We start from the raw sequence: 27,447 nt of genomic DNA on the forward strand, positions 1-27,447 counted from the left end.
TTCCTATTGCTGTCTTCACCTGACCCATCTTCTCCTTTCCATGGCTGCTCCTCCAGGCCAGAGGGTGCAGGAGCTGAGGGTTCCTCGCTGCTGGGAGAGCTGCCCACGCTGTCAGGGTCAGAGGCTTTGGGCTGAAACGTGCTTGTGTTGGAGCTGGAAAGGATGTGTGTGTCTTCAGGGCAGCGCTGAAGTGTGGTGGTGTGCGAATGGTCACTTCTCAGCCACTTGTGTGTGAGCTGTTCGGTAGAAGAAACTCTTCTGAATTTTCTGTGACCTTGCCCACCCAAATCTCGGTGCATTTTTCAGTCTCCCGTGCAGTGGAGTCCCAGAGCCCCTGGCCCAGAGCTGGGCCAGGCATCTCTGTCACCTGCACCATGGTGGCCTCGGAGGGCAACGAGGATTTACTGGGGATTGCCAATCCTGGCAGCAAGAGCCATAGCACCCTGCCTTGTGGCACCTTTAACATCTCACGTGGGCTCCCAGCACTCATATCTTGTGCAGTGTGGCTGAGATCTGGGTGCCAAAGAGTCTTTCACTCCCTGGTGAGAGCTAAAGGAGATTGAAGCAGGGCTGGAGATACCCTGGGCACACACTGCAGTGGACAGCACGCACATCCTTCCTCCCACAGGAGACAATTTTGTCTTCTGCTTTGGAACGTGGATTCCCAGGCTCACTGCATGTGAGCCTTAGATCCCTTCCCTGTGGTCTGGATTAATGACAAGTTAATACCTGCCCTCTAGTACTTTTGTATGTCCTTAAATAAAGGAGAGCTCAAGTGCTGCTGCCTCCGTGTGTTCCTCCTTCGGGTTGAGCAGACAATAAGCCCTGGGTTGGTTGTTCCCTCTTAACAGTGCGACCATCTGGGGAGCAGCTTCCTGGCCTACCTGGAGCGAGGGGCCAGCGCCTTGAAATACCGTTTGTGACAGACTGTGCGTGCATGTGAACCCGCTTTGAACAAATCTTTTCCTTCTAGTTGCTGCCAAATGGTGGGGAACCAAAAGGATCGACTACGCTCTCTACTGTCCTGACGCCCTGACAGCTTTCCCCACGGTTGCCTTACCTCACCTCTTCCACGCCAGCTACTGGGAGTCCACAGACGTTGTCTCCTTCCTGCTGAGACAGGTACGGTCATCCTCACACCCTCATCTCCCTTGGGCTCCGTTTCTGCTGGGGGAAAAAAGGGGAGGAGGATTTTTATTTTTCCACTGTACCTTCCATTACTCTTCTTGATGCATAGAGCTGAGAAAATAGCCTTTGTGCAGGTCCATCTTCTTCCCTGTTTTTTTTGTTTCTGACCTATGTTGCTAGCAGAGCTGCACCCATGTAAAATTAATGGATGGGTGCTGTTGTACCCAGTTAGTTCAGGTCTGGGTTTTGCCATCAAAGCAGGCTTTAGGCAGTCTCCCTAAGGAGCGTTGGAGTGAGACAAGCAGCCTGGGGCTGTTTCCCATCAGATTGCAGTGGCAAAAGACGGAGGCACTTGTTTCTTGCAAGTGAGCTGTTCTCTGTGTGTGAGTTTGGATCCCAAGTCTGAAACTTAAAGAAACTTCTTGGCGTCTAAACAGAAATAGCACCAAATTTGATAAAACTGAAGAAGTTCTGTATGAGTTTGACATGAGTTGATAAATAGGGCTGGGTTCCTCAGTTTCTGAGTTACTGCAGTCTCCTGTAGGAACCCAGACCATCGTCACTGTGCTGGGATTTAGTTTTTGTTCCTCCAGTACAAAGCAGTTCTCCTGGGGCTAGGTAAATGGGGATTTCTGCAGTCTGATGCCTCAGACTGTCAACCTAAATTTGGCCTGAGATTTAAATTCACTGTTTAAAATCTGTTTTTCCTCAACAATTTTTTTTCTTCAGTTCCTTGGGGGATGAAAGTGTGTTATTTGCCTTACAAAGTATGAACCCCTTCAAGGAATGGTGCTTGGAGCATGGAAGTGGAAAAAAACACAACAAAACAAAGAGCAACTCAGTGGATTGTGTTGCCCACTACGGTGGTTGGATTTGCTTTGTGTTAGCTCAGCTGTTAAGCTGTCCCTGCTCCCTTCCAGCCTCCTCGACTGCAGCTCTCAATTATTTATGACTCTGTTGGCAAACTTTCTTTCAGTGCTGTTTTCCAAATTGTGTGCGAACCATAAACAACAGAGATGTCGGTGCTGGTGGCAGCAGAGCAGTAGCGATAATCCAGCGAGACCCTTTCTTCTCTGCCTGTATCTCGCCCAGCGAGACGTCTCCGTGCTGGCACACACCTCGCCAGCTCAGCTGCTGTGAAACCACAGCCCCGCATCAAACTTAGCCCAGCGGGGCTGAAGGCAGTGAGGGACCCTTAATTGTGCCTGAGTGGGAACAGCCACGATGGTCTCACACGTGAAAGGCCCCCCTCCCAAAATAGCACAGCCAATTACTCAGGATTCAGCCCAAACCTGGGTCTGCAGCACAGTGGGGAACTTCATTTCTTGCAGCTCTCCGTCCGCTCAAAGCCTGCCAGTGGCTGCCTCTGCAGTGTGGCACCCCTGCTTCCCCAGTGCCTGTTTCTACTCGCTCATCTCTGCCTTGAGACTGTCATTTTTCTCATGCCCTCTCCTCTTGCTGTCCTTCCAGAGCAGCACACCACATCTTCCCCTAATAAGGACTTGTTTCTAATCTCTGGACAAAGTGTAAAAGAAAGCCGTTGGATAGTGTTAGCCTCCAAAGACTGAATCTTGTTAAAATAAGCCCAAGTGGGACTCAAAATAGATTCCCGATTTAAATAATTTTCGGTAAAACTTGTTATGTTGTTTGCCTTGGATTTCTGTGAAATCCCTCCCCAGCAAGCTCACCCTCCCTGGGGTCCTTTTTCTGTTTCCCGGGAAGAAAAAACAACTTCAGCTCTGCAAAGCGAGCTGGTCTGTGCCAGACCACTACTGCCTGGGTCAGCTGGAGAGCTGCTGACCCCACAGGCTGTGCTCGAGAGCTTGTAGAAGAGCTGACACACGAGAGTCTTCTTAATATTTTGGAGGGTCAGGGTCACAAAAGACTGCTGCCAGTTTTGGAGTTCTCTTTGCAGGGTCACCCCCCAGCCTTAGAGCAGCCTTTGAGACACCTCCTCGCCTTTGAAGTCTGTGGTGTTAGTCTTCCTTTTCCCTTCTGGGGTTGGTTGAAGAGCAACCTAGGTAGGATATAATCCTCCTCTCTCTGGGTTCCTTCTCCATTCTTGCCTGTGTCCTGGCAGGCAGGAGCTGCTCCCAAAGGCTGGGGGACATGACCTTGTCCCTCTCGGATCTCTGTTCCCGTGCAGTGACACCTACTGGCTTGGAGATCAGTCCCTGCCAGGCCATGGGACTAGTGAGTGCCTGCAGGAAGGGAGGTCTCTAAATGCAGCCCTTTCTGCTGTGTTTGAGCCAGTTTTATACCTCCTGACAGTCTAAATAACTCGCCCTTCTTACCTGCATCCCAGCCAGGATTAAATGAGTGCTGGCCACAGACTTTGCTAGCTCAGAAGAAACCAATTTTCCCTGCTCTTAAGGGAGCAGCCTCTCAAAGTGCTAGCTGACAAGCCAAATGCCCAGCAGGGGAACTTGTCTGTCCCTGTCCAGGCACTGCCCTCCCTCAGCACAGGCTGGGGAGATGCGGAAAGCGCAGGCAGGAGGAGAGGGGGCACTGTGCAAGTGGCTAAGCTGCGGATGGGATTTGTCCTCCCACAGGTGATGAGGCACGAGAACTCGAGCGTTTTGGAGCTGGATGGGAAGGAGGTGTCCGTCTTCACCCCCTCCAAGCCCCGTGAGAAGTGGCTCCGCAAGAGGACACACGTGAAGCTGCGGGTGAGGGGGTCTGGGGGCTGCCTCTGCTGCGGCAAGGACACTGTCACCTACGGGGGCTTCAGTTTGGGCTGCAGGAATGGTGCTGGAGGTGGCCACCGTGGGCACCTGCATCTGTCCATGCTCTTGCCACATTATATAGACAGAGACACTACGCTGCTGATATATGTTAGTGATATTTTACTCATAAAGCTGTGAAAAAGGCACCCGAAAGATCTGTATCAGCAAGGTCTTGGCTTCACTCCGTGTAAAGTGCAGCGAGTGTGGCTGGAGGTCAGGGAAGGAGAAGCAGCTTCTTCCAAAGTTCAAGAACACAAGTCCTGTGTGAATGCCCTTCGTTCCCAGGAAATGTTTCTGATTCCTGAAAGAGGGCAGTTATCTGCTAGAGCTGAAACAATGTCAGCAACTTTCTCTGGCAACTGTTTGTATTGCCTCTTAAATGGAAAGTGTAAGATCCAATGGACAGAAACAGAATTGCACATACAAATTGCCTTTTAAATGGGCTCTTCAGCCACATACATTTTGTACCTGTCATCGGTGCAGGGCACAGAGTCTCACCTCCCCTCCAGGTCAAATTATTTTCTGAAGCTGAGAGCTGTGGGTGACCTGGGTGGGGAATGACAGAGAAACCCCCACACTGATTTGTGCAGTCACATTTGGCGTTCCCCTGTGAGACTGTTCATCACTGAACCTTTTCTTTTTTTTCTTCTTGACTTGTGTAGAATGTCGCAGCCAACCACAGGATAAACGACACCATTGCTAATGAAGATGGGCCCCAGACCTTAACTGGGAGGTTTATGTACGGTCCACTCGATATGGTCACACTCACGGGAGAGAAGGTACGGTCTGCTGTGGGGTTGTGCGCCGTGTGGTGAAAAGAGGGGGGGGACAGGGACAGAAACTGCTCCCTCACTGCCTGCTTGGGTTTCCTACCCTTGTGCCTTGGTCTAGCTGAATGAAGGGGCTTGGATGGAAGGTCCCTGTGCTTGGCCTGTTGTACAACTCGTCTTTATCGCCGTTGTTGACCCAGACTTGCTGTGTTCCCAGGTGGACATCCACATCATGACCCAGCCGCCGTCAGGAGAGTGGGTTTACTTTGACACTGAGATCAGCAACAGCAGTGGCAGAATTTCCTACGTCATCCCTGAGAACCGGCGCCTGGGCATTGGCGTGTACCCTGTCAAGATGGTGGTCAGGTGATGTACCTTGGATGGCTGTGGCTTAGTTTGCAAGGGGATAAAAAAGGCTTGAAACAGGCCATGCGATTGCGTGACAAAGTCATAGACCTGCAACGCAGAATAAAAGAGGAATTTGATAATTGTAGAGTACGGTCCCTCCTTGCGTGGCAGCTCTGATTGTTGGGTGTGTTCAGAGCCCAGTTTACCAGCAACAGGAGCAAAATGATATGTACTCTGCAGCTATAAAAGGAAGATTCATGTTTTATTCTGCCTCTTACATTGTGAACAGGATGGTAATTGAGCTCTGGTTGCAGGAGCTTGCATGCCTTCTGCACCATAGGTGTATGGCCTCCCTGTCATCTACGAAACTGCACAGCCGAGCATATTTTAAACACTATAAACTTGTCCTTGAGAGGCAGAACTTTGTTCTCATGGTAATTCACAGACCATGAGGTTTCAGCTCAGCTCCAGTTGCTGGCATTCAGCTTTGGAAGGGGGATAAGAGGTTTTTCACCACTTTTCAGTGGTGAAAGCAGCTATGTTCTTCTGGGAGTGTGTTTTGAGTCACTGATGAGCACTGACACCAGGGCTCCAGAGCATTATTTCCCACCCTACCTCAACACAGAGTCCTTCCTGCAGTACCCATTGCTGCTCTAACCAAGGGTAGCACAGCAGTTAGGGCGTTTCGGCCAGGTCTGGGGCTGCCTTGGGCTCGTGGTGCACCTTACTTCTGAAAGAACCTTGGTATCTTTATGCCTACATGTATAAATACCCGTTTCCCTTTCAGGGGTGACCACACTTACGCGGACAGCTACATCACAGTTCTGCCCAAGGGGACGGAGTTTGTAGTGTTTAGCATCGACGGCTCCTTTGCAGCCAGTGTCTCCATCATGGGCAGCGACCCCAAAGTCCGCGCTGGAGCGGTCGATGTTGTACGGTGAGCAGCAGGGCCTGGGGCAGTCGGTTTGCTTTGCCCGTAGCATTGCTCCAGGTCTGTAATCCATGGACTTGTGGGTTTTCTTCTAGGCACTGGCAAGACCTTGGCTACCTCATTATCTACGTCACAGGCCGCCCCGACATGCAGAAGCAGAGGGTGGTAGCGTGGTTAGCACAGCACAACTTCCCCCATGGGATCGTCTCGTTCTGCGATGGGCTCGTTCACGACCCGCTGCGGCACAAGGCCAACTTCCTGAAATCCCTCATCACGGACGTAAGCCTGCGCCTGCTGAAATATGATCGTAGCACGGGTTTAGATTGCTCCTTGTCCAATTGCCCCTGTCAGCACCAGTCTCTTGGCAGCAATGCGACCTGCAGTGGAAGATTAATCTCTGTTCATTTTATTTTCATCCTTTTATTGCTCCACAAAGTGTCTGTGCTGTTAAATTGTGTCATCTCCGCTCTGCACTGTCCCATCTCATCACCTATTCTTCCAACGCCAAATGCCAAGTGAAAGAGGGAGCGGTGCCTCCCCTTCCCTGCTCATGTGCTTTTGTCACCTGCTCAGTGGCTTTCTGTCTGCCCATCGTGTAACCTGCGGGTCTGAGGTGCCCTTTGGAGGGCGTGGGGCTGCGGCAGGGAGTGGCCTTGCATCACCTACCCCTGACAGGAGACTGCGTAGAGCGGCTTCCCAAGCATTCACCCCAGGGAGGCCGTAACATCACTCAGCCCAGAGGCTCAGAAAAGCTCCAAATAAAACAAGCTTTTCTTTGCCTGGCAAGCGAAGTAGCTGTCAGCATCCAGAGCACTCGTGCCCTGCCTTGAAGAGCAGGGAACCCCTCGTTAACCCTTGGACTCTCATTTTGGCCTGAGCCATGGAGGCAGGAGCAGCTGTCTCCGACTTGCTGCCACGAGGGCCGTGCTGGCTGCTCTCCCTTGTCCTCCGGGAGGACAAGTTTGTGACCAGGGCCAAAGAGGCCATATCCCCAGCTTGCCTGCAGCTCTCGGGGCAAAGCAGCCTGGTCTGTGGTGGCACCAGTGTCAGCACCTCCCCTGCTTCAACCCCCTGATGAAGGCTTTGGCCAGGAGCTGCTTTTGCTCTCTGCTGCGAGTGCAGGCAGATGAACGCCCGCAAGGCAGTTGTGTGTCACTGCCTGTCTCTGCTCCTTCCATCCTGCGGCGCTGAGCAGTGGTATTGCGTGTGGCAGCACAGCCAGCAGAGGGGAAGGCTCCGTGCTGCTGCTGACTGCACAGGGGGCTGCAAAACTCTCCTCTCCCCTAGTGGCAAGCAGGCAGTGAAGTGTGCGGCATCCCTGCCCCCTGCGGACCTCAAGGCACGGCAGCCGTTCAGCCAGAGGAGATCTGCTGGCCTGTTGCTGTTATTCCTCTTGTTCCGGCCTGTAAACATCCCCGGCTCTGTTAATTAATGCTTTGCTCAGCGGTGCATTATCCAGCTGGGAACTTACATAAGTTATTGACCTGAGATTCCTACAAATGCTGTTTAGAAAAAAAAAAAAAAAAAAAAAAAAAAAAAAAAAAAAGCAGCCCTGCCTGTTGAGCAGCGAGGAGCACCCATATGTTCTGACCGCGTGTTGCTTTCTCTCCCTGCAGCTCCACATGAGGATCCACGCAGCATACGGCTCCACGAAGGACATCTCCGTGTACAGCTCCATCAGCCTCCCGCCCACCCACATCTACATTGTTGGCCGACCCACCAAGAAGCTGCAGAGCCAGTGTCAGGTAGGAGTCGGCTCGTCAGAGCCCCCTGGGTGCTGCCTGAAAAGCCAAGGGCCTCCCGTGGGAGGGAGAGCAGCGGGGATTTGGTCACCCTAAAGCTGCTCTCAGACCTGGCGGTTTTCAAGACAGAAAGTCCCACAAAGCAGGACCTGTGACATCTTTCTGGGTGGCTCCATGTCTTGTACATCACCCAGTGAATGTGGCACAGTGAAAGCACTCAGCTCCCAGAGCCTAGCCAGGAAACGCCTCCTGTCCCTCTAACGCCTGCCCTTGTCCCCCTTGTCTCGCAGTTCATCACGGAGGGCTACGCGGCCCACCTGGCCCAGCTGGAGTACAACCACCGCTCGCGCCCCGCCAAGAACACCACCCGCATGGCGCTGCGCAAGGGCAGCTTCGGGCTGCCCAGCCAGACCGAGTTCCTGCGCAAGAGGAACCACCTGCTGCGCACCATCTCCTCCCAGCCTTCAGCTGCCGGCGGCAGCAGCGCCGGCCACCGCCCCGAGCGCACCCAGAGCCAGTCCGACAGCGACAAGGAGAGGGACAGGGAACGCAGCCAAAGAAGCATGAGCATCGCCACGGGGTGCTGGGGTCGGAGCGCGGCATCCCGCCTGGAGTCTGGCCTCTTGGGGCAGAAGTAGCCGAGCCAGAGCCAGCGACTGTCGGCTGTAGCCACCGGAGGGGAAAACAAAAGGAAAGAGGGACGAGGCCGGCGTTACGGGCTGGAAGGGTAAATATGGTGCTACTCTAATAACATCGTGGTGTTCTGGGAAGAGATGGGATGTTTCCCACGCGGAACGTTCAGGCCTTGCAAGCGGGAGCGTCAGGTTTGTGCAGCGTGAGCCCAAGGAACAGCTGGAAATCGGGGGGGGGAAAGTCTCCAGGTCAAGATCGCGCTCTCTCCTGCCTCCTTCTCTTATCCAGGTTTAGTGACTGTAAATACGTGCCTCCTCGCCTTGTTAGCCATCGCTCCGATACGCGTGACCGAGTGCTGTCCTCAGAGCCACAGGAACGGGGATGAGGCTGGGGGAACTTGCTCTTGGTTGTCCCAGGAGTCAGACCGAGGTGCTCTGCCAGTGCTGGCACGGGGTGGGTTTGGGGTTCAGTGAGCGCGCTGCTTCCCCGGCACAGACAGCCCCAAGCGAGGGATTTACCAGGGGCTGCGCCAGGCAGAGCAACCGAGAGCTTTACCTGTACGAGGAGCTTCAAGTTCAGCCACTTTCGCAAGGAGTACGTGCAGTGGCCAAGCAGAAAGATGCTGTTGGTAGGGGCAGAATGTCGGCAGATTCACGCCCAAGCAAGTGGGGTCGTTATTACTGTTATTTTTTAAAGAGACATTTTAGAAGCCGATGGAATTTAACGTGTTGACCTGTTAAAAGAAGAATACAAGCTACCCTGAGTTGTTACAAGCCTCAGATACTTAATTTGCTGTTAAAAGTCTCCAAATATTGCTCTATATTATTTCCAAAACTAACCACCATATATTTGCAAGCAGTTCTTCTCATCCAAATGCAGGGTCTGACTCTCTCAACACCCACCTCTGAGACATTTTCTTCTTCCCAGGTTCTCTCCAAGTTCAGTAGCAGCTTCAATGGGAACTAGACTCGCTTCTTTTACCGGTAGTTACTGAACTGTAAAACCTCATTGTTTTTTGCACTGATGATTTTTAGAATGGAAACCTGTTACCATCTCATGTAGCTACATCTAACTGTTTGTAGTGCATGACAAAGAAATATTGCTAAGCCAGGGTGTGTGTGTGTGTGTATGTATATCCATCCACGTGCATATACATACGCCCCCACACACACGTATATATATGTATATGTATATATTTAAAAAACAAACAACAAAACTCTGTGCAGAAGTTTTTCCAGCAGTAAGGAGACTGTAAGGAAGTGTGCCAACAAAGTCAGGCGAGCTTAAGAAAAGGCCATATCTTAATTTTCCTGGTGTGTTTCTCAGCGGCTGTGCCTGAGCCGATGGTTTGTGTGCTGCCAGAGCGAGCCGGGGCTGGGTGCGAGGTGAGGGAGCTGCCCGGTGCGTGGGGGAAGCCATCGCTGCTGTCCGGCACCCCCTGGTGACACCGAGACGTGCAGGGTGTGCAGTGCAGTGCCTGCAGCACCAGAGGAGAACAGTGCCTAGAGTGGGGGCTTCCAGAAAGCCCTGTAGCCCTGTCCCCCCCCAGGTCAGCCTGGCCGGGACTTCTGGCCGCGGCGAGGGGCCTGGCTCCCTCCTTGCACACACCTCCCGGGCCAGAGGGGCACCCCCCGGGGGGCTCGGGGTGCCCATTTACAGCCTCCAGTTGGCCTCTTCACGTGGAGATTTTATAGTCCTACCGAGCTCCTCGACTGTGTGTAACCCCACTTCCCCCACCACCCTTACCTGTATTTATATCACTTTCTACTTACGAGGATCTTATTTATAACAACAATTTTTTAGACTGGCTGCTTCATTTTATTAACTGTTTCAATATGAAGTGCAGGACGGCCGCACTGAGACACACAGCACTGTGAACACTGCTCTGCTACTTGGCTCCGGGCCACGGTAGGCAAACCTAAACTCATCAGGCATACAAGGTAGACCTCGTGTTCGGGGCGTCGGTGCAGACGCAACGCACGCGCTGCCTGCGCTGCCAGCGGAGGGACAGTGCTGAGCTGCCGGCGGGGCGCTCAAACCCAGCCGCCCGCCCGCACAGTGCATCTCCCACGTCCTTGCAGCCTGACTGCAAACTGCTTAACCACTTCTCTTTGATAATTATTCAATTGCAGAATGTATCCGATGACTTTTATTACCGAAAACTGACTTCCCTTTCTGTGGGCCCAGCTAAGCTCTCTCTGAATGTACATCCGGAGCTCGCTGGGTTTCCAATCAATGTGAATCGTCCCACAGCTTTTTGCTAGTCGAATGTTCTATCAAACAGTTGCCATCCGAGTAGGAAGCCAAGCCACAATCCATCCTGTGAAGTCACCAAACCACATCACAAAAACAATTTCTGCAAATTTGGATATGGCCTTTGCAAAATCCAACTTTTCCTCAAAGCCCACAACCAAGGCATGGTCTGTACATTTTCCAATGCTGATGAGATGTTCACATTTTCTTATGTGTAGATAGTGTAAAACAGAGGCGAATGTAAATGTTCAACATACAAAGTGGATATATAAAATGGAAAGTTATTTATTTATGTAGAGGAAGAAATGTCTGGAGGAACTGGAACCTTCAGGGTTTATTAATATTTAAAAATGTAGCTTTTTGTTTCAGGCATTATGTACAAAGCAATTACTTCATGGACCAAGTTTAATGTAACTGTCAATGAATGCAGAAGTGCAATATTATACTCACCTCTCCATCACTTCATGTTTTAAACAGCTACTAACCAGTTAGACTGACAATCATAGCACCTCCGTCCTCATCCTTTATTGAGCTTCTTGAAACTTCCCCAGGTCCTTTCCCTGGCCCCCCATCTGTTGCCATTGTACAAATCCGACATGGAGAAGCAATTGTAGAGCAGGACCTTTTTTGCTGCAATAATACCAGATGACGTGGGTGTAGTTACCAGGAAATATGCCAATAAGTTTTCTCCACCGATTCAGTCCATCACAGTCTGCATCAGTCTATCTTCAGACACCCCCATCTGGCACTCATCTCTCTGAAGCAAAGATCAACGTGCTACTCACTCAAAGAACAATAGCAATAGTTGAATTCTGTGTCTATAACCTGTTTGTTCTGAGCTGTTTCGGAGAGCGATGCATGTGACCCGATGTCTTTCCATGTGTATGGAAGAGGATCCACTTGGACGCGGTGAGGGAAAGATGAATGTATCTCCCGTCCTTACTAAAGGGGCACTGTCAGGTTCAAGACCTAACTTATCTTTATTACAAAGGACGTGTTTGCTTGGAAATGAAAGCCTATTAAAAGTTTCTCGTGCACCTCCCTGTCGCTGTTGTCTGGGCAGCCACCAGCACGACCGCTGACAGTCGCGCTGCTTCTGCTGCAGCCCACGTCCTGTACTCGCACATTAGCACAATACAGCACGCACTGCACAGGCTGCCTCAGGCTTTTCCTTTTTTTTTTTTTTTCCTTTTTTTTTTTTTTTTTTCTAATTGTTTCCATGGGAATCAAACTCTGCTGTGGAGCTCAGATTTTTATAAAAAGCAGCTTTTTGTATTACAGAACTATCAGGCCAGACTTTCTACCTGACGCTGTCCCTTTCAAGTCTTTTAAAGGAAAAAAAAATAAATAAAAAAAAGGACCCCATGCATTCACGCCGAGTTGTTTCCCTGGGTGGCCAGCTCACTCCGTCAGGTGAGGCGAAATTCTGATACCAAAAAACGTTTACAGTGTCTGATACGCGAGCCGAGAGCAGTAACTAGCCAAAGGGTTACTAACAAACGCCCGCTCCGCCCAGCAGCCGCCGTGCTTGCTGTAGCAGCCCCTTCTTCAGGTATTGCCACCGTCTGCTGCATTTCCTATTAGTTCTAGAAGCCTTACGGTCCCTTCCCTGTCCCGAGCACCCTCTGCCTGTCGATACCCTCGACTGTCAATTTTATATTCGACGATGTTAATTATATTTTATTTATAAAAAATTGCTTCGGGGGGGGGGGGGGATAACAGACGCGCGTGTGGGGTCCCACCGGAGGGCACGCCCGAGGGCGCCGGCCGCCCGCCCGCAGCCTGGGCCGAGCAGCCCAAGCCCAGCCGGCGCTCCCGGGCCGCGCTGGGTCTGCCCCCGTGTGCGCAGCACCGTGCAGGTGACGTGCTTGTGTGTGACAAACCTTCTGTACGACTTCCTTCTCCTCCTTGCTGTTAGTGCATCGTTCCAATGCCTGGGTGTGCTTTGTGTACAGTACCATTGTGAGTTACACAGATTAAAGAAATGGGAAGGCTCGTCTCTCGTCTGCTTCTTTGGGAGCCGCTAGAAACACGAGTCACAAAGCTCGGGATGGGAGCAGGCGCCAGTTTAATGGAGGGTTACAGCCACGAACACAACACTGAGGGCTTCTGCGAGGATCAACAGGACTCATTTGTCCATTAATTACCACTTTTTTTTTTTTTTTTTTTTAACAGTTTGTATCTTTATGGACTTTGTAGTGGGGGAAAATGACGGCTGTTTGCAGCACAGCTGCTGTGGGCAAAGGCCCCGAGACCCCCAGAGCCTTGCTGCTGTCCAGGACCTGCACTGTGGGACAGGGGCATGAGTAAAGCCTCTGCCCAGGGGCACAGCGCAGGGTGGCACTCGAGGGCTTGGGCTGGGTGCTGCAGCCTGAGCAGAGCCACACAGCACCACGGGTGCTCTGCTCCGAGCAGGGTGGGTGAGCACAAAGGGTCCATGAGCTGGGTACGCACAGGGCAGCAAGGATGGGACCGAGAGCAGCCCCTGAAAGGAAGACGTGGCAGCCAGCTGCCAGTATTATAGCCCTGGCGCATGCCCTGGCCACAGCCATGCCTCCTGCCAGCTAAAGCCTGGAGCTGAGGGGTGTCAGCACCTCTCGGTGCTGCTGAGCTCCTCAGGCCTTAAAAGAGGCACCAGGGCAAGCAGGACCCAAGCGCGTTACAGCCACACTGACCCCAGCCAGGAGAGAGGGGAGAGAAGGGGTTTACTGGGAGACGACCCATTAAAGGTGCTCTCCTTCCCAGTCAGTAACTTACAGAGCGGGTGGAAACTGCCCCAGGAAGCGTCCTGATGCGGTGCCGCCTGCAGGGTCCTGCTCATCACGCCCAGGCTGCTGCCTGCAGAACAGCCCCCGGCACGGCTGGAGCCCAGGCCCTCACTGCAGCATCCCCGTCCGCACCTGGAAGGCCAGCCCGTCCCCCCGGGTGGCTTGCTGGAAAGGGAGAGATGGGCACTCATAGCACGGCCTTCCCGAGGACAAAAATCCACCAGCACCCACCCGCTGGGGCCGCTGCAGGGCTGCCAGGGCTTTGTTTTGCCCTGGTGGAGCTACTCAGGTCGCAGGAGGCAAAAAACAACACCTCGGGGTGCAGCAGCCCCTCAGCTGTGGCCCTCCCCTCAATCCACCCACCAGCAGTCAGTGATGGTGACGAGCCCCCCGTTACCTTGTTAATCTCTTTGTGTCTCTCCTTGCTGACAATTTCTTCTAGCACTTCTCCATCTCCCTTAATAAGCCTGGAAGACAAGGACAGGGCCACGAGTTGTGACTGCTACTGCTTCAGACCCAGCCTCTGCAAAAACCCTTCCTTATTTTATTTGTTTATGCACTGAATTCAGGTCTGCTCCCGACTGCCCAAAGCACACAGGGGCCACTCATAAACAGGAGCCAGTTTGGGCCTGAAAGGCAGCCGGGCCCCGGAGCATCTCGGCTGCACAAATTTCCAGCAGTGTCAGAGGCAGCTCCCACCTCCAACCACGAGCAGGAATTTAATTGTCTTCATTACGTGCCTACCGGGGAACTGACCTTAGCTCCACACCTCCCTAAGCCCCGCAGGCTGCCTTCTATTTTAAGACCGGACTTGTCATGCCCAATTCTCTTCAGCACGATGTTTGCTGCTCGCTGGGAGGATGCAGTTTATTAAAATCTGGGTCATTTCTAGTTGGCAGCTAAACGAACTTCAGGCTGATTGTCTGTAACCCCAAGCAAAACACACTCCCTGCCCACTCAGCCCCAGGTGCTGAGAGCACATTTCAGCCCTGAAAGGCAGAAGCATGAAGCAGAGGGGTGGGGAGGCACCACCACCCCCTCTGGTTTTTGCTTTGCAGGGGCAGGGCCCCATTCAATGGGACGCAGCTGAACCACTCCTGCCACAAGGAATAAATAAAAGGGAGCTCTGCTGCCTGCAGCTCTCCACTGGGAGGCAGCCCAGTGCTCCTTGTGTGGGAACCAGCACAATGTCACCCTTGGGTGCCCAACGTGCCACCTGCAGGGCTGACAGGAGGGATCTGTCAGGCCTCAGCTCAGGCTTTTGCTGCCAAAGAGCTGCCCTGAGGGCCCATACCTGGTTCTCCCCGTTTCGGGGTCCACGACTCTCCGTATGACGCTCTGCCTCGCGTCCCATTCCTCCTTTGTCATCGGCTTCATAGCCTGGATGCGGGATTTCTGCTCGTCTGTCAGGACTGGAAGGTGTCCATTAGTCAGAGCCATGCTCAAGGGGCACCACAGCGCGCCTGCAACAAGCAGCCAGGAACACAGCACCAGATCCCGGCAGTACTTGTGGGTCGGTGACAAACCACACCAGGGAAGGGCTGCTGGACGGCCCCAGAGCTCTGCCAGGTTGGTACTGCTGTGTCCTTTCATTTGGTGTCTCTTTTTCCACCTTACAGCCATAATTAGAGCTAAAAACTCACCAATCTATGCATGTAGCTCCTTACTTTTACTTGGTGTTGCTCAAAGGCAGCCACTCAGGAGGGAGGAGAGTCAGGGACTGCTCCGTGCACAGCTCTGCTACAACACCCCGCGTGGATCCCAGGAGGGGGACACGCAGGAGCTTTTCCCCACTGCAGCGTTCCCTGGCTAAGCAAGAGGGAAATGTGAACGTTACCTGGCCCGGAGTCCACCAGCGACTCCTTCTGCCACTGCTCCAGCGAGGGGCCGGGCACCACTTCTGCCTTGGAACTCTCCTCCTTAGGTTTTTCTTTTGACTTCTTTTTGGATTTCTTTTTTATTTTCTTCTTCTTCTTTTTGTCTTTGTGTTTCGCTCGCTTCTTTTTGCTGTGTCGACTCTTCTTCGCTTTGGGCTCACTGTCACTGGAGTCATCAGAAGAGGAGCTGGAAGAAGACGAAGACGAGGAGGAGCTGGAGGAGGAAGACGTCTCAGAGGACGATGTGCTTGCCTTCCTTTTCTTTTTGCTCTTTCCTTCCTTCTTCTTTTCTGCAATGCATAAGAAGACGGTGAGCAGAGCAGCTGTGGCCCTGTGGCAGCAGGGACTCCCGTTAGCCCTTGCAGTTGCTGGTGCCCTCTTCTCCCAGCACAAAGACAAAGCCCCAGGGCAAATCCCCTCGGTGCTGCCACCAAAACGGGCACAAAGCACTGATGTGACAGGCAGGGATCCTTTTCTCCCTTCCAAGCCCCCTTTGTCCACCTGCCCCAAGAAAACCCATTAAAACCGTGAGGTGGCTGCCTCTCCCTACCTTCCTTCGCGGCTGCTGAGCTCGACCCGTGCCTGTGAGGCCCCGAGGGCCGCCTCCCCGGCGAGCTGCTGCTGGGCTGCGAGTCCAGCTCCCTGCTGCTCTTCCTGCGCTTCTCCTTCCTCTGCTGCCTGCTCCGGCTCCTGCTCCGCGATCGCTTCCGCGGCTGGCTGCGGGCCATGGCGCCTCAGCCCTGCGGGGACAGCGCCCTTGGGATCCCCAAAATTGCCCAAACCCGGCCAGATGGAGCCGGGGCTGCGACCACCTCGTCCTTGGGCAGCCACCGGAGCTCTGGGGGACGGGGCTGCTCCGAGGGCCCCCAATTAATGAGGGGCACGAGGATCCCCAGGTAATCACCGCCCTGACTCCCCCAGCACACCTCGACGCCCCCCAGGGAGGCAGCAGGGGCCGCCAGCGGCCTGCAGGGCGCGGCCCCTTTAAGAAGGGAGCGGTCCCTTTAAGAGCCGCGCGGCCCCTTTAAGAGCTGGGCCCCGGCCGCGTTGCCCCTTTAAGGCCCCTTTCACCCTCCCCGCGCCCCCCCGGTGCCGCCGCCACGCGCATGCGCCCTCCTCCCCTCCCGCGGCGCCCCCCGGCCTCACCGCGGGCCGGGGCCGCGCCGCCGCCGCTGCTCCTCCGGCCCTGTCCCCCCCCCTCACTTCCGGTCCGCAGCGCTCGGCGCCGGCCGGAAACGGGGCCGCGCGCTTTGGTTCCGGGGCTCGGCAGGGCCCATGGCTCCGAAGAGCTCCTGGAGCCCTCGAGGCACCCCCTCGGCCGCCGCAGGGGATCAGAGCTCCCGGTACTGCTCCCGATGGGTTTTTCTGAGCCTGTGTTAGGTGAATTTCCAGTGGTGACAACCCCACGCCGTTCCCAGCAGCCTGCTCTGAGCCACTTTTATCTCGGTTTGGGGCAGATCTCTCACTGCTGCCCCGCAACCAAAAGCTTTTCTCCTGGAAGAGGCCAGGACTGCCCGCGAATAGCAGAGAAGTGGCAAATTTCGGGTTTTATTGCACTGTTTCTGCGGGTTATGTGGTTTTATTGCACTGTTCTTTTCCATTTACAGAGCCTTGCAACGCTGCTGTTGGCACAGAGGCCTCCACAAAGGCCAAGCAGCTTCATTTATTTCTCCTGTACCCCTGAAATATTCACAGAGCCCTTGTGGTGACCCCACCTTAAGGCTTTCTACACCTTCCAAGCATCCCCCCACCACGCCAGGCTGGGGATGAGCCCTCGCCTGCCTGAGTACCAGCAGGGGACGCAGGCAGCTTCCCCAGCCCGGCAGGACTGGTTCTGCATCCCCAGCAAGGTGACAGCGACTTCTGACGTGACTCACGCATCCACCAGAGTCTGTCAGAGCAGCCTGAGAGGGCAGAAAGCAGCTTCAGGCAACTTGGTCCAGAGAAATGATGCCCTAACACCTGCTACCACAGCGAACAGAGATCCACAGTCTCGGGCACGTCGTCCTCAGCGCTTTCCGTGAAGCCGTCTCCGAACCCCTCTGCTTCGACCAGCTCGGGCTTCTGGTTGCACATGGGGCAGAGCCGGTTGCGGATGGCCGAGGCTCTCATCCAGACGATGAGGTTCCAGCGCTCCCCCGAGGCGATGGGGAGCGCCCCGTGGATCTGCCCTCCTCTGTGTAACAGCCCCTGGGTCCCCACGTGTTCGACCTCGATGTAGCTCGGCACGGGGCTGGGATCCTGGAACAAAGGGAGGTGGGTACAGCATTACACCAGAAAGTCCTTCAAGAACAGTGTCCTGTGAGTTAAAACTTTGGTTTCTTCAACAAGCAACAGGGAAAGGCTGGGCTGTACCTCAAATGCAGCCTCTGGTGGCTTGGCAGCAGTTTGGTACAACTGCTTTCAGGTAAGGCATTTGCAGTGACAGGTCCAGAGGGAACTTAAAGACAGAGTTTCAGTCCAAAAAAAAAGTTTCACCAGTGTATGGTGGTTTTTTTAACCCCTCTCCTGTGAAGAATCCCCTTCTTAGAGAGGGATTAGCCCTATTCCTAGAGAATAGGGGCTACAGAATTAGGTGCAAGTCTCGTGTGAAGTAAATGACTTCTTTCCCTGTCTCAGCACCTCCCTGCTCATCCTTTTCCTTAAGGGAAGATGGGTTGGTTTGTCTCACTCCACCTTCTACTACCGCAGCTCTCTCCTCTCTTTGAAGTGGCTGCAGTTAGCTTGAACACTGCGATCTTGTTTGTAGCAGAAAAGGTTCCTGTATAACCACTACCTTGAAAAAAAGGGGAAGGGACAGAGTGCTTCTGACTGTCAGAAGTAAACAACTGCCATTTAGAAAAGTTGATGCCTTGAAATTGGGATTAGGGGGGAACAGAAGCAGGCTCCAGGTGAGGAATGTGCCCAGTACCTGCCGGAAATCCCCGAAGTACAAGCTGCCTTCTGTGAAGTCTTTCCCCAGCGAAACATTTAAGGTGACCTCTGCGTTGTCGTAGTGGGAGCTGAGATCCAGGTCTTCGTGCAGTGCGTACTTGACCACGAATGCCTTGTGGCTGTCCAGGCAGGCGCCCCCCAGGTCGGGGTAGAGCAGAGCTGTTATGGGCCGCAGGTATTTCTCCCGCAGGGGCGTGATGAAGTTTTCATCCATCCCTATCTCGTTGAGCAAGACCTGCCACAGAGAGAGGAGCTGGGAGCAGCTGACCAGCAGCTGGGTTCTCTGCTGCTTCATCAAGTACTAAGCTGCCTTGTTCTCTTCCAACAATGCTGCTTGCTCAGATAAAGAGCCAAAGAACAAAGATTCCAGCTACAGGGAGAGGAAAGAAGATCAGGTGGAAAGTGGTGGTGAACAGAGTAAGATCAAAAGTTGAGTGTTCTTTAGAAACAGACGCCTCGATTTAGATGTGTGTTGTTTAAATGCAAGGCACTCTTTGCTCTGAGATACCAGCTCCCACACCCTGTCCCTGCCTTTCCCTGTCCTTTTGTCTCAGGACAAGTCACTCACATTCCATCAGCCTTTAAGGAGGCTGTACCCAAACAAAGCTGGACTCAAATACAGACATTTTGGAACAGAAAGGATCCTGAAGCGAGGTAAACAAAGTCTGCTCGTGAACGCTCCCCCTACAGAAGCACGAGAGCTGCTGAGTCCTACCCCGTAGTTATTCATACTGTTGGGCCTGCCCTTCGGCATGTCCGACTGCTCAAAGTTCTCCAGCTCCTCAATGAAGGCTCGGCAGAACTCCTCCGTGAACACTGGCAGCCGATAGATCCTCTTATCTGCCAAGAGAAGGGAGACAGCTGGGGAAATAACAGGCAGGAGGGTGCTTGGCTGGTGTGCTGCCGAGCTAGACTGGGCTCGTGTTGGTGAGAACGCAGCACCCACACGCTTCGCGTCGTGCTCCAGCTGCTCAGAGGATTGGCACTGGTCCTGAGGATCGGCTCTGGGATGGGTTTGTTATTTTGCACGCTGGGCCCTTGCTTCCAGGCTTCTCCAGCCAGTCAGGAGCCCTGGCACCGATTTAAATGCCTGCTGCAGGTGCCACGGAAATGCTCTGAGAAGCTCTGGAGAGCAGAGCTCTGCACACACATTCTTCTCTGCTTTGAGAAAAGGAGACAACTTTTCAGCTTTTCTCAGCATTTCTGGTAGAAAGAGAGCTTCACGAATGCCACCAGGGAAGCTGAAAACCCAGATCTCTTTTAAAAAGGCTGAAAGCCAGACTGAGAATATTTCAGCTCAGACTAACCTAGGGGGATTGTCTGAAACAGGAAAGCACTGGGGAGGGAAAACCAAGCCCTCCTAGCAAGCAGGATTCCTTCAGCGGGCTCCCCTGCGAGGTTACGGTACAACCAAAACCCCAGCCCTGCTGCAGCGAGAGCCTCTGCTGAGACATCAGCAGGCTGGGACAGGAAAGGCAGAACACAGGATCTCATCCAGAGCACAACTGCTGCACAACACTGCCTCTCCAGAGACTCTCATCAGGCAGAAAATAACATCCTGCTCGTCTCGGCTGCGTATCAAATCCGAGCTATTAAAGACAGGGCTCGAAAACAGCTGTCATCGCTGAGGCTCAGCGTCACGCGGGTGCTCTTTGTCGATGATGGGTTGTTTTGTTTTGTTTTTTACCTGAGAAGGACTCGGTGTAGCGCAGGAGGCCATTGAGATGAGCATCTGGTGAAGTGCAGTAGCTAACGATTTCTAAAAATTCCGGGGCCAGGAAAGAATCCTGGCATCCAGGGAAGGAAGACAAATACAAACAGACACACAATTAGCTTGCGCTGTCTTTTACAGCCCCAGAGGGAAACGGGCTTCCACAAAGGCACAGAAATTTTATAGAGTCTAGGGAGCAAGGCTGATGGTGACACTTGGGTTACTTTTGTGGCAGAAAACGATACTGGTGTTTTTAGTGGTTTAGTAAATTGTGTTTTCCTGTAGTCTGTGAGTATTTCTAAATATAACCGGCCAGATTTATCCTTAGCATGACGGGAAAGAGCCTGACTCACAGCGTGGACACCTAACGGATAAATGCAAAGTCATTCCTAAAGGATTTTGCATCTTGTCCTGGCCTCAGCACAACAGAGCAACTCGGGGAGGGGTGCACACAGGCAGGCAGCTGGCTGCCAGCCTCCAGCTGAGAGCAACTCGGAACTTCTCTGTGAGTGAGGGGCATAAAAGCTGATTGCTGTAGCTGTTCCTCAGCTTTCACTAACCCTGTGTGCCGCAGGGATGCTTCAGATCCAAATTACTGATGGTATTCTGAGCTGAGTACTGGGTGCTGGTGCAGCTTTAACAATGAACAACCCTCATCTGGCTACAAACCCGGCGGAATTGTGCCTGGAGAACGAGCCACAGCTCTAGAACTGTGCACAATCCTGATGACAAGAGGGCTCCCTACTGCAAAAACAAACCCTCAGCCAGCTCCTTGGGTGCAAAACAGATTTCAAACCCAGCGTCTACCTGAAGAACGTACACTTCGGGGTGTTTTCGTTTGTAACGGCTGGCGATGATGGCTTTGCGTTCCGCCGACTGATGGATTAGCTGCTTTCTCCTCTGCACTTCTGCCTCGATCTAGGAATAAACAGAGAGCATCTCGTTAGAAAATCCAAATGGGTAACTAAAACAATTCAAGGAACCTGCTCATTGTTTCAAACCAGTTATTTTTGTTCAGGGTACCTCTGGGAGACAGAGTGCGTGCCTTTGCTTTTCTGTAGTCAAGACAAAACCTATAAATATTTAAAAATTCAAATTCCTAAGAGAGATTTGAGACACATTCTCACAGCGGATGGCTTAAAAAAAATAACTGAAGCCTTTCCATGGACATGTCACGTGGAGCTGCAAGTTTTCAACCCTTTCAGGCATTTCTGACACCTCGTGAGTCACCGGCCTACGCCTTGAGAGCCTGGCTTACATCCTGACAGCACAAGCGCTGTCCAAGATGAAGACATTTGCTAGGAAGGAGACCAGACTTGTCACGAAGGGATTACTGCTAAGCGCTGTCGGGACAGGCTGATCTGTCATCGCACACCAAACAGCTGGAGCAGCAGCTGATTCGGGTAACTCTTCATCTTTAATAACCCACCGTGAGATTAGTTATGGCACGTTTTGGGAAAACGAGGATGGAGGGGTGGGGTTGGAGCCGGCTGTTTGACAGCTCCCTGGCCTGGGGAGCCAGGGAATTGATTTGAGCAGGATCACGGAATTGTTAGGGTTGGAAATGAGATCTGAGATCACCTGGCCCAAACATCACCACACCACCAGTGTCACCACTGAGCCACGTCCCCAAGCACCTCATCCAACCTCTCCCTGAACACCCCCAGGGACGGTGCCACCACCACCTCCCTGGGCCACCCATCCCGATGCCTGCCTGCTCTTTCTGAGGAGAAACACCTCCAAATTTCCCACCTGAACCCTAATTTCCCACCTCAGCCTCCCCTGACACAACTGGAGGCCATTCCCTCAGCCCTACCACAACCACCTACGCCCAGAGACCGACCCCCAGCCCCCCCCCAACTCCCTGCAGAGCAGCACCGAGCCCCCCCCCGACCCCCTATTGTCCCCCAATGTCCCCCAATTGTCCCCCCGCCGCTCACCTCCCTCACCACAGCCTCCAACACCTCAGGGCTGCCGCAGCCGCGCTCCCTCAGCGCCTGCAACCCACACGGCGGTGAGCAGCGACCCGGGGGAGGGGGGGGGGGGCGAGTGGGACGGACCCCGATCCCCCCCCTCCCCTCTGCCCGCTGCCCTCCTCCGTTACCGTCCCGTAGTCGCTGAGGAGCTGCTCCCGGTGGCGGTACCGAACGTGCAGCCCGCAGCGCCTCACGAAAAGGTTAGCGGAGAAGAAACAGGAGCACGCCCGGAACGGCCGCGCCGCCGCCATGTTCCCGCCCGGCCCCTGAGCAGCGGCTCCTGAGGAGGGGCTGAGGGGGAGCGGGGCGCGCTCCCGGCAGGGGTGCGCGCTCCCGGAGGCGGGAGGCGGGAGCGCGCACCAAGGTAGGAGGCGGGGGGGGGGATCCCGTCACGGTTCCCCTCAGCATGGAGGCGGCGCTGCAGGTGGCCGAGGAGGAGGTGGTGGCGGCGGCGGCGGCCGAGCCGGGCGGCCCCAGCAGCAAGTTCGCCGACATCCAGCGGCTGCTGGCCGAGGGCTGCTTCCCGCCCAGCTTCTGCTCCATCCAGAGGAAGAACCTCAAGCGCTACGCCCAGAAATTCGTCCTCGATGGTGGGCAGCGACCCCTGCACCTTCCCCCCAAACAGCCGCCTCACAGTGTGTGTGTGTGTGTGTGTGTGTGTGAGGGGGGTGCTGACAGGAATTTTGCCCCCTCCGGGGGTCTTGAGGTGGTTTTGGGGTGAGGGGGCCTCCCCGTGGTGTGTGTGTGTGTGAGGGGGGTGATGCTGCCTGCAGTAGGGTTTTGTCGCTGTGGGGTGGGGGGTTTTGTGGGGTTTGGGGTAAGGGGGACAGCAGGCATGAGGCGTGTGGCACTAAAATGTCTTCTCCCCCCCCCCCATCCGCAGGCGGCTGCCTCTACTACGTGGGGCCCAAGAAGGAGGAGAAGCGTGAGGTGATTGTGGACCCCGAGCGCAGGCGGCAGGTCTTCCTGGAGAGCCACTTCACCGAGATCGGCAACCACCTGGGCCAGAAGAAGACCGTGCACCGCATCCAGAGCCGCTACTACTGGCTGGGCATCGTGAAGGATGTGGTGGACTGGGTGAGTGCGGAGCATCGGCTGTGGCTGTGCCACCGGCGTATCCCAAAGGGTTCAGGCAGGAGACCCTAGGGAGCAGCTGGAGGAGCCCTAATGCAGGGGAGGGTTCATTTCTGGTGCTCTTGCTTTGAAGCCATCTGCTAGGTGGAACTGCTGGAACAGCCTGAGACAGCTGGGTAAATTGGGTGTCTTTCCCCAGAGCCTCAGGAAGCCTGCACAGGTTGGAATCCTTGTGCAGGGCACTTTTGGGCAGGATGGGAACGTGGGATTGGCTTTGAGCAGGATGGATTCCTGCCAGAGCTCCTCAAGTCACTAAACTATTGCAATGAGAGCTGTTTGGTGTTGCCATCAGCTCCTCCAGGCTGCTGTGCCTCACCTGGAGTATTGCTGAAAGTCCCCCGCAGCAGGGCTCTGCGGCACAGCCTGCTTTGGAGAAGCGCAGTTACGTTGCATGATCCAAGCAGCCCATGCCCCTCCAGCACCCTGGGGCTGACAATTTCTCTAGCCAGTAGAAGTTTAAAATACAGGAAATATTTGCTCCAAAGCGGGGTGAGAAATGTCTTTGGTATAGATCGTATTCAGAAAGTTGATTATTGCATCTGTGAAAGCTGTCTGGGTGAGGTTTGTCAGAGGTGAACTGTGTCAGCCTGTTGTTTTTTGTCCTCTTTCTCTTTTGTCCCCTTATTTTTATAGAGTAGAAGGAAGCTGTACACAGTTAGTGCCCCTCCTACCCATTCATAACCTGTTCAGTCTGAATCTGACGGAAATTGTCAGCCTATTTTAAAGGCCTTTGATATGAATTTTTCCTTTCCCAGATCAAAATGTGCGAAACGTGCCAGAATGCGGAGCACAACAAGAATGTATCACGGAAAGCCAGACCTGTTAAAGTGGAATCTCCCTGGGAAGTGCTGGGATTAGATGTTCACGGTGAGTGTTTGCGGCTGTCAAACAGGCTCTTCAGGGCTTCCGCGCCAGCCGTCAGGAAGCGTGGCAGACTTAGGGTCACACGTGAGTGAAAGCCTCCTAGCTCTGCGGTGAGGAGGTGTCACGGAGGCCATAGCAGCTTACCCGAGGTGCAACCTGATCCAGGGACTGGCAGGGTTCCCACTCAACACACAATGGGACTTGTGGGCGTGCATTGCTTCTCAGGATTAAGGCTGTGCTGGGTGGATTTTTGATGACAAAGGTCACAGAGCTGTACTGTCTAAACGACAGAGCCGAACAGAATCAGGGTTGTTTGCCTTGTTGCAGCAATTGTTTTGCTAGGTTTGGTTTTTACCTTCCTCGTTTGGGTGATGTTGTGGCATCATGTTGATTTTTCTTGGTGCTTGTTTATGCAGGACCTTTTCCTGAGACAAGCCAGAGCAATACACATGTCCTCCTTGTGACCGACTATTTCACTAAGTGGATTGAGGCTGTTCCTCTGCAGAAGAAAGATCCCTTGTCAGTGGCTAAAGCCCTAGCTACAATTTTTTACAGGTGGGCTCTTCTCTTGTCAGTTACACTGTGCCTCTGCAGTGAGGTGGGGCACTCTGGGAAGTGTTGCAGATAGGATCTGTGTCCACAAGATGGTTCCCCACAAGAGCACGCGCTCTCTCCTGCAGGAGAGGCCATGCAGTGCCTTGTATTTGCTCTTTACAAAGTCCTTGGGAGCAGCTTGGTCTCCTCCTGTTAGCAGGGGAAGGGAGAAAGAGGCAGAAATGATTCTCTGCGTAGCTCCAACGTCAGGAGAGTTTGTGCCCCAGTTCCCTGCAGAAGCTCTAACCTGTACCCTGATCCCTTCCAGGAGGCGTTTGTTTTGTACTCGTGTGGTGCCTCTCACCACGGCACCTCGTGGAAAACGTGTGGGGCCAGCAGAGACTGCATTCAGAGCAAGAAACTTTGCTTGCTTCTCCTGCTGCCTTATCGTTCCTGAACAAACAGGCCTGTCTGTTTCAGAACAGATACGGGCAGCAGAGCTCTCCCTGCTCTCGGCAAGGCGAGGTCACGCCTGCTTCTCCCCACTGGGGACCCTCTGTCCCTTCTGTACCCCATTTCCTGTGAGGATCGGCTGCTCTGCTTTGTGGTCTGTGGAGTAAAACCAATTGTGTGTCCTCTTCTTGTTCAGGTTCGGAGCGTCCAAGAACATTTACGCCAGTCAGAGCTGGGACTTCTGCGAGGAGGTAGGTCACACGCTGGGTGGTTCAGGGGAAAGCAACGTGCTCTCAAGCTTTTTTTAGACAGCAGGTCCGACAGGCAGAGCCACAGCGCGCCGTGCATGGGGTGCAAGGAGCTGCTGCTGCCACCTCCCAGCCCCAGCCCTGTTACCACCCTGTAGGTGCTTTCCAAAGCTTTCACCCTGATCAGAGGCCGTAGTTGGGTGGTGCAAGTCCTCCAGCTGCACTGCAGCCTGTCTGCTCGGAAGGAAGAGTCCCGTGAGATGATGCCCCTGAGCTTTCTGCCCTACGCTGGGATTAACCCAGTTTGCCAGTGCTGTGAGAAGCCTCAAGCTGAGTTACAAAGGTTGTTGCAAAATACTTGGTCAGGCCATGACTTCTCCAGCGAGCTTGCCATGCCCGCTAACACCTTTCTCCCTCTCCTGTAGTACCTCAGGCTTAGGGGAGTGTTTCTGCTCGATTTTTTTTGCTACAAGCAGTGCTGTGAGTGCCTCCCTCTGCAGCCACGTGGCATGGGGAGGCCGCTCACTGCTGCGGTGCCCTTTGCAGGTCAGCCGGCATCTCTGCGAGCGCTGGAACATCTCACAGATCCTCACCCCCGCAGACCCCGCCGACTGCCCGAGCCTGGACGAGCGCAGCGCCGAGGTGCTGAGATCCTCCATCTGCAGCGTGGTGAGCGAGAAGCCCGGCGAGTGGGACGCCCACCTCGACCCCGTGCTCTTCGATTTCCGCACCTCGGTCAACGCCGCCACCAAGTACACCCCCTTCTTCCTCATGTTCAACAGATATGTCTGCCTGTCCTCCGAGGTAACCTCTCGGCAGAGCGGAGTCGTGCAGGAGGTTTTGGTGCTGGCGTGGTGACGGGGTGACGCCCACGTGTCTGTGCCTTGCAGGTGGATTTTGTCAAGGACTCCAAGGAGCAGGGCGTTAGCTCCAGCAAGGCAGACGGCCTCCCGCCATTCACAGCCGCCGTGCAGGAGCAGCAGAATGCTGTGAAAGAAATCGTAAGTCTTGCTGCTGAGCCCCCTGTCTGCCCAGAAATGCCACCCCGCAGGAGTCCCTTGCCTGTGGGCTCTCCCCCATGAAGGCCGGCGGCCCCATGGGCTGGATTCAAGGAGCAAGGCCAGCGTTCAGTTCCTGGCTGGCTCTAATTTGTGGGGTGACCTTGGGTAAAGTGTTTTGTCTCCGTGTCTTGGTTTCCTGCCTCAAAAAATCGCCTCAGTGTCCTTTGGGAAGTGCTTGGAGACCTGTGTGCCAAAAAAAAAAAAAGGTAGGCGAGGTCACACTGAGGTGTCCTGCCCCGTCCTGCAAACGGGGCAGGAGCAGGAGCTGTGGTTGACAGGAGGTGCTCGGAGCTTCCTGAAGCTCCAGCCTAGATCCCATTCTGCCCTCTACTGATGGCGAACTCTGAGCACAGCCACAAATCGTCATTTCTTACCATGAGTTCTGCAAGTTTGTGGCTGATGAGGTGGAAAGACCTCATTTGGTCCTTCCCGTGCCTCGAGGTGCCGCCAGCAGTGCTGACGCTGTCGGTACAGCTTTTGCCCGCAGAGCTGCAGCAGGGCTGAGCTGATTTTTTAAGCAGCCTCTCCTCTGCTTTACAGGTGATCGCCAACATGACCACAGCCTACAAGCGGGAGCGCAAGAGCATGAAGAGGAAAAGCCGGGGCCTGCCCTCTCTCGCCTTCAAAGTGGAAGACAACGTGTTTGGGAGCAACGGCGCCTCTCCTCTCAAGAAGCTGAAGAAGGGCCAGTTTGTGTCCTTCCAAATCGAGACAGTCCTGCCGCCTGAGCAGAGCATGGCCGGGGGGAAGAAAACCAGTTAGCTGCTGGGGTGTTTCTGGGGGTCCTGCGGGGCTGGGACCAGCAGAATGAACTGTTCCCGAGGGCTGTGTCCCAGCTGTGTGGGAGCCCAGCGCGCGGACACACCTGATCTGTCTTGGGGAGCGAGGAAGGGGAAGGTTCAGACAAGGAGTTCTGCTCCATCCCTTCCTGGTCCGGGTTTGGACCATCCCTACGGCACAGAGAAGTGGCACCATCCTCATCTGGGGGCAGCAGGGGGCTCGGTGGTGCCGAGAGGCTCCTCCTGGAACACAGGAATCATTGAAATGAGGTTTGGGGAGCAGTCCGGGGGCAGAGAGGGGAAGGACCAGAAAGGAGGCGGCGTTCGCCAGGTCGCAGTCTGCTTCCTCCGGCTTAAATCTGCCCTCCCCGCTGGCAGCCCGACCCGGGAAGAGCCACGCCAGGTCTGGCTGCATCCCTGTGGCCGTGGGGATGGCTTGAAGTGAGCTGTTTAGTTGTGAGCACTCATTAGCAGAATTAAAATCGACAACGAAACGCGAGATTCTCATTTGTTGGTTATCCAGGCGGAGAAAACTGCCTTCTTCCTTCTGTTCTCCCCAGACAGAGGGTGAACTCCA

At 54.2% G+C, this 27,447-nt stretch overlaps 3 protein-coding genes and 1 long non-coding RNA gene across 19 annotated transcripts in view; 2 read left to right on the forward strand and 2 right to left on the reverse strand.

Annotated features, from left to right (window-relative positions):
• Window positions 1-12,526, forward strand: part of PITPNM2 (phosphatidylinositol transfer protein membrane associated 2) — a 133,732-nt gene extending 121,206 nt beyond the window's left edge. For all 11 annotated transcript variants that reach the window (XM_084539416.1, XM_084539424.1, XM_084539426.1 and 8 more), the window contains 8 exons: window positions 974-1,122; window positions 3,681-3,797; window positions 4,517-4,633; window positions 4,842-4,990; window positions 5,760-5,909; window positions 5,999-6,182; window positions 7,520-7,648; window positions 7,936-12,526. In XM_084539416.1, the coding sequence (XP_084395542.1) occupies window positions 974-1,122; window positions 3,681-3,797; window positions 4,517-4,633; window positions 4,842-4,990; window positions 5,760-5,909; window positions 5,999-6,182; window positions 7,520-7,648; window positions 7,936-8,283 (1,343 nt within the window). In that variant the 3' untranslated portion in view covers window positions 8,284-12,526. The remainder of the gene's footprint in view (window positions 1-973; window positions 1,123-3,680; window positions 3,798-4,516; window positions 4,634-4,841; window positions 4,991-5,759; window positions 5,910-5,998; window positions 6,183-7,519; window positions 7,649-7,935) is intronic.
• A 56-nt stretch (window positions 12,527-12,582) lies between these two features.
• ARL6IP4 (ARF like GTPase 6 interacting protein 4) lies at window positions 12,583-16,386 on the reverse strand. 3 transcript variants are annotated; one of them, XR_014698852.1, is made up of 6 exons: window positions 15,727-16,229; window positions 15,137-15,466; window positions 14,594-14,711; window positions 13,697-13,766; window positions 13,289-13,464; window positions 12,583-12,640 (listed from the first exon to the last, which is right to left on the reverse strand). XR_014698852.1 is itself a non-coding variant. In XM_084539432.1 (6 exons), the coding sequence occupies exons 2-6, from the start codon at window positions 15,902-15,904 to the stop codon at window positions 13,408-13,410; spliced, it is 753 nt and encodes a 250-aa protein (XP_084395558.1). In that variant the 5' UTR covers window positions 15,905-15,916; window positions 16,323-16,386; the 3' UTR covers window positions 12,583-13,407. The 3 variants fall into 3 exon arrangements, 1 of the variants encoding a protein (XP_084395558.1); XR_014698853.1 differs by having other exon boundaries at window positions 12,583-13,016; XM_084539432.1 differs by adding an exon at window positions 16,323-16,386 and having other exon boundaries at window positions 12,583-13,464; window positions 15,727-15,916.
• On the forward strand, window positions 14,718-17,195 carry LOC311446355. 2 transcript variants are annotated; one of them, XR_014698854.1, is made up of 2 exons: window positions 14,718-14,868; window positions 16,784-17,195. It is a non-coding gene; the product is annotated as an uncharacterized lncRNA (long non-coding RNA). The 2 variants fall into 2 exon arrangements; XR_014698855.1 differs by lacking the exon at window positions 14,718-14,868 and adding an exon at window positions 15,354-15,486.
• On the reverse strand, window positions 16,716-22,186 carry OGFOD2 (2-oxoglutarate and iron dependent oxygenase domain containing 2). 3 transcript variants are annotated; one of them, XM_084539429.1, is made up of 7 exons: window positions 21,926-22,186; window positions 21,762-21,818; window positions 20,629-20,739; window positions 19,798-19,897; window positions 18,826-18,950; window positions 18,088-18,345; window positions 16,716-17,417 (listed from the first exon to the last, which is right to left on the reverse strand). In XM_084539429.1, the coding sequence occupies exons 1-7, from the start codon at window positions 22,046-22,048 to the stop codon at window positions 17,142-17,144; spliced, it is 1,050 nt and encodes a 349-aa protein (XP_084395555.1). In that variant the 5' UTR covers window positions 22,049-22,186; the 3' UTR covers window positions 16,716-17,141. The 3 variants fall into 3 exon arrangements, with proteins under 3 accessions (XP_084395555.1, XP_084395556.1, XP_084395557.1); XM_084539430.1 differs by lacking the exon at window positions 21,762-21,818; XM_084539431.1 differs by lacking the exon at window positions 21,926-22,186 and having other exon boundaries at window positions 20,642-20,739; window positions 21,762-21,837.
• Window positions 22,187-27,447: the final 5,261 nt, after the last annotated feature.

The sequence above is a fragment of the Aythya ferina genome, assembly GCF_964211825.1.
Source record: "Aythya ferina genome assembly, chromosome: 17".
NCBI classification, from domain to species: domain Eukaryota; kingdom Metazoa; phylum Chordata; class Aves; order Anseriformes; family Anatidae; genus Aythya; species Aythya ferina.

Coding starts and splice junctions, on each gene's coding strand:
- ARL6IP4 (XM_084539432.1), bottom strand. CDS start 15,904: ATGGCCCGCAGCCAGCCGCGGAAGCGATCGCGGAGCAGGAGCCGGAGC. Junction 13,767..14,593: donor CCCGAAACGGGGAGAACCAG/GTATGGGCCCTC, acceptor CTTGTCTTCCAG/GCTTATTAAGGGAGATGGAG. Junction 13,465..13,696: donor GACACAAAGAGATTAACAAG/GTAACGGGGGGC, acceptor CTCCCTTTCCAG/CAAGCCACCCGGGGGGACGG.
- OGFOD2 (XM_084539429.1), bottom strand. CDS start 22,048: ATGGCGGCGGCGCGGCCGTTCCGGGCGTGCTCCTGTTTCTTCTCCGCT. Junction 21,819..21,925: donor TCCTCAGCGACTACGGGACG/GTAACGGAGGAG, acceptor TGTGGGTTGCAG/GCGCTGAGGGAGCGCGGCTG. Junction 20,740..21,761: donor TGGAGGCTGTGGTGAGGGAG/GTGAGCGGCGGG, acceptor GTTTATTCCTAG/ATCGAGGCAGAAGTGCAGAG.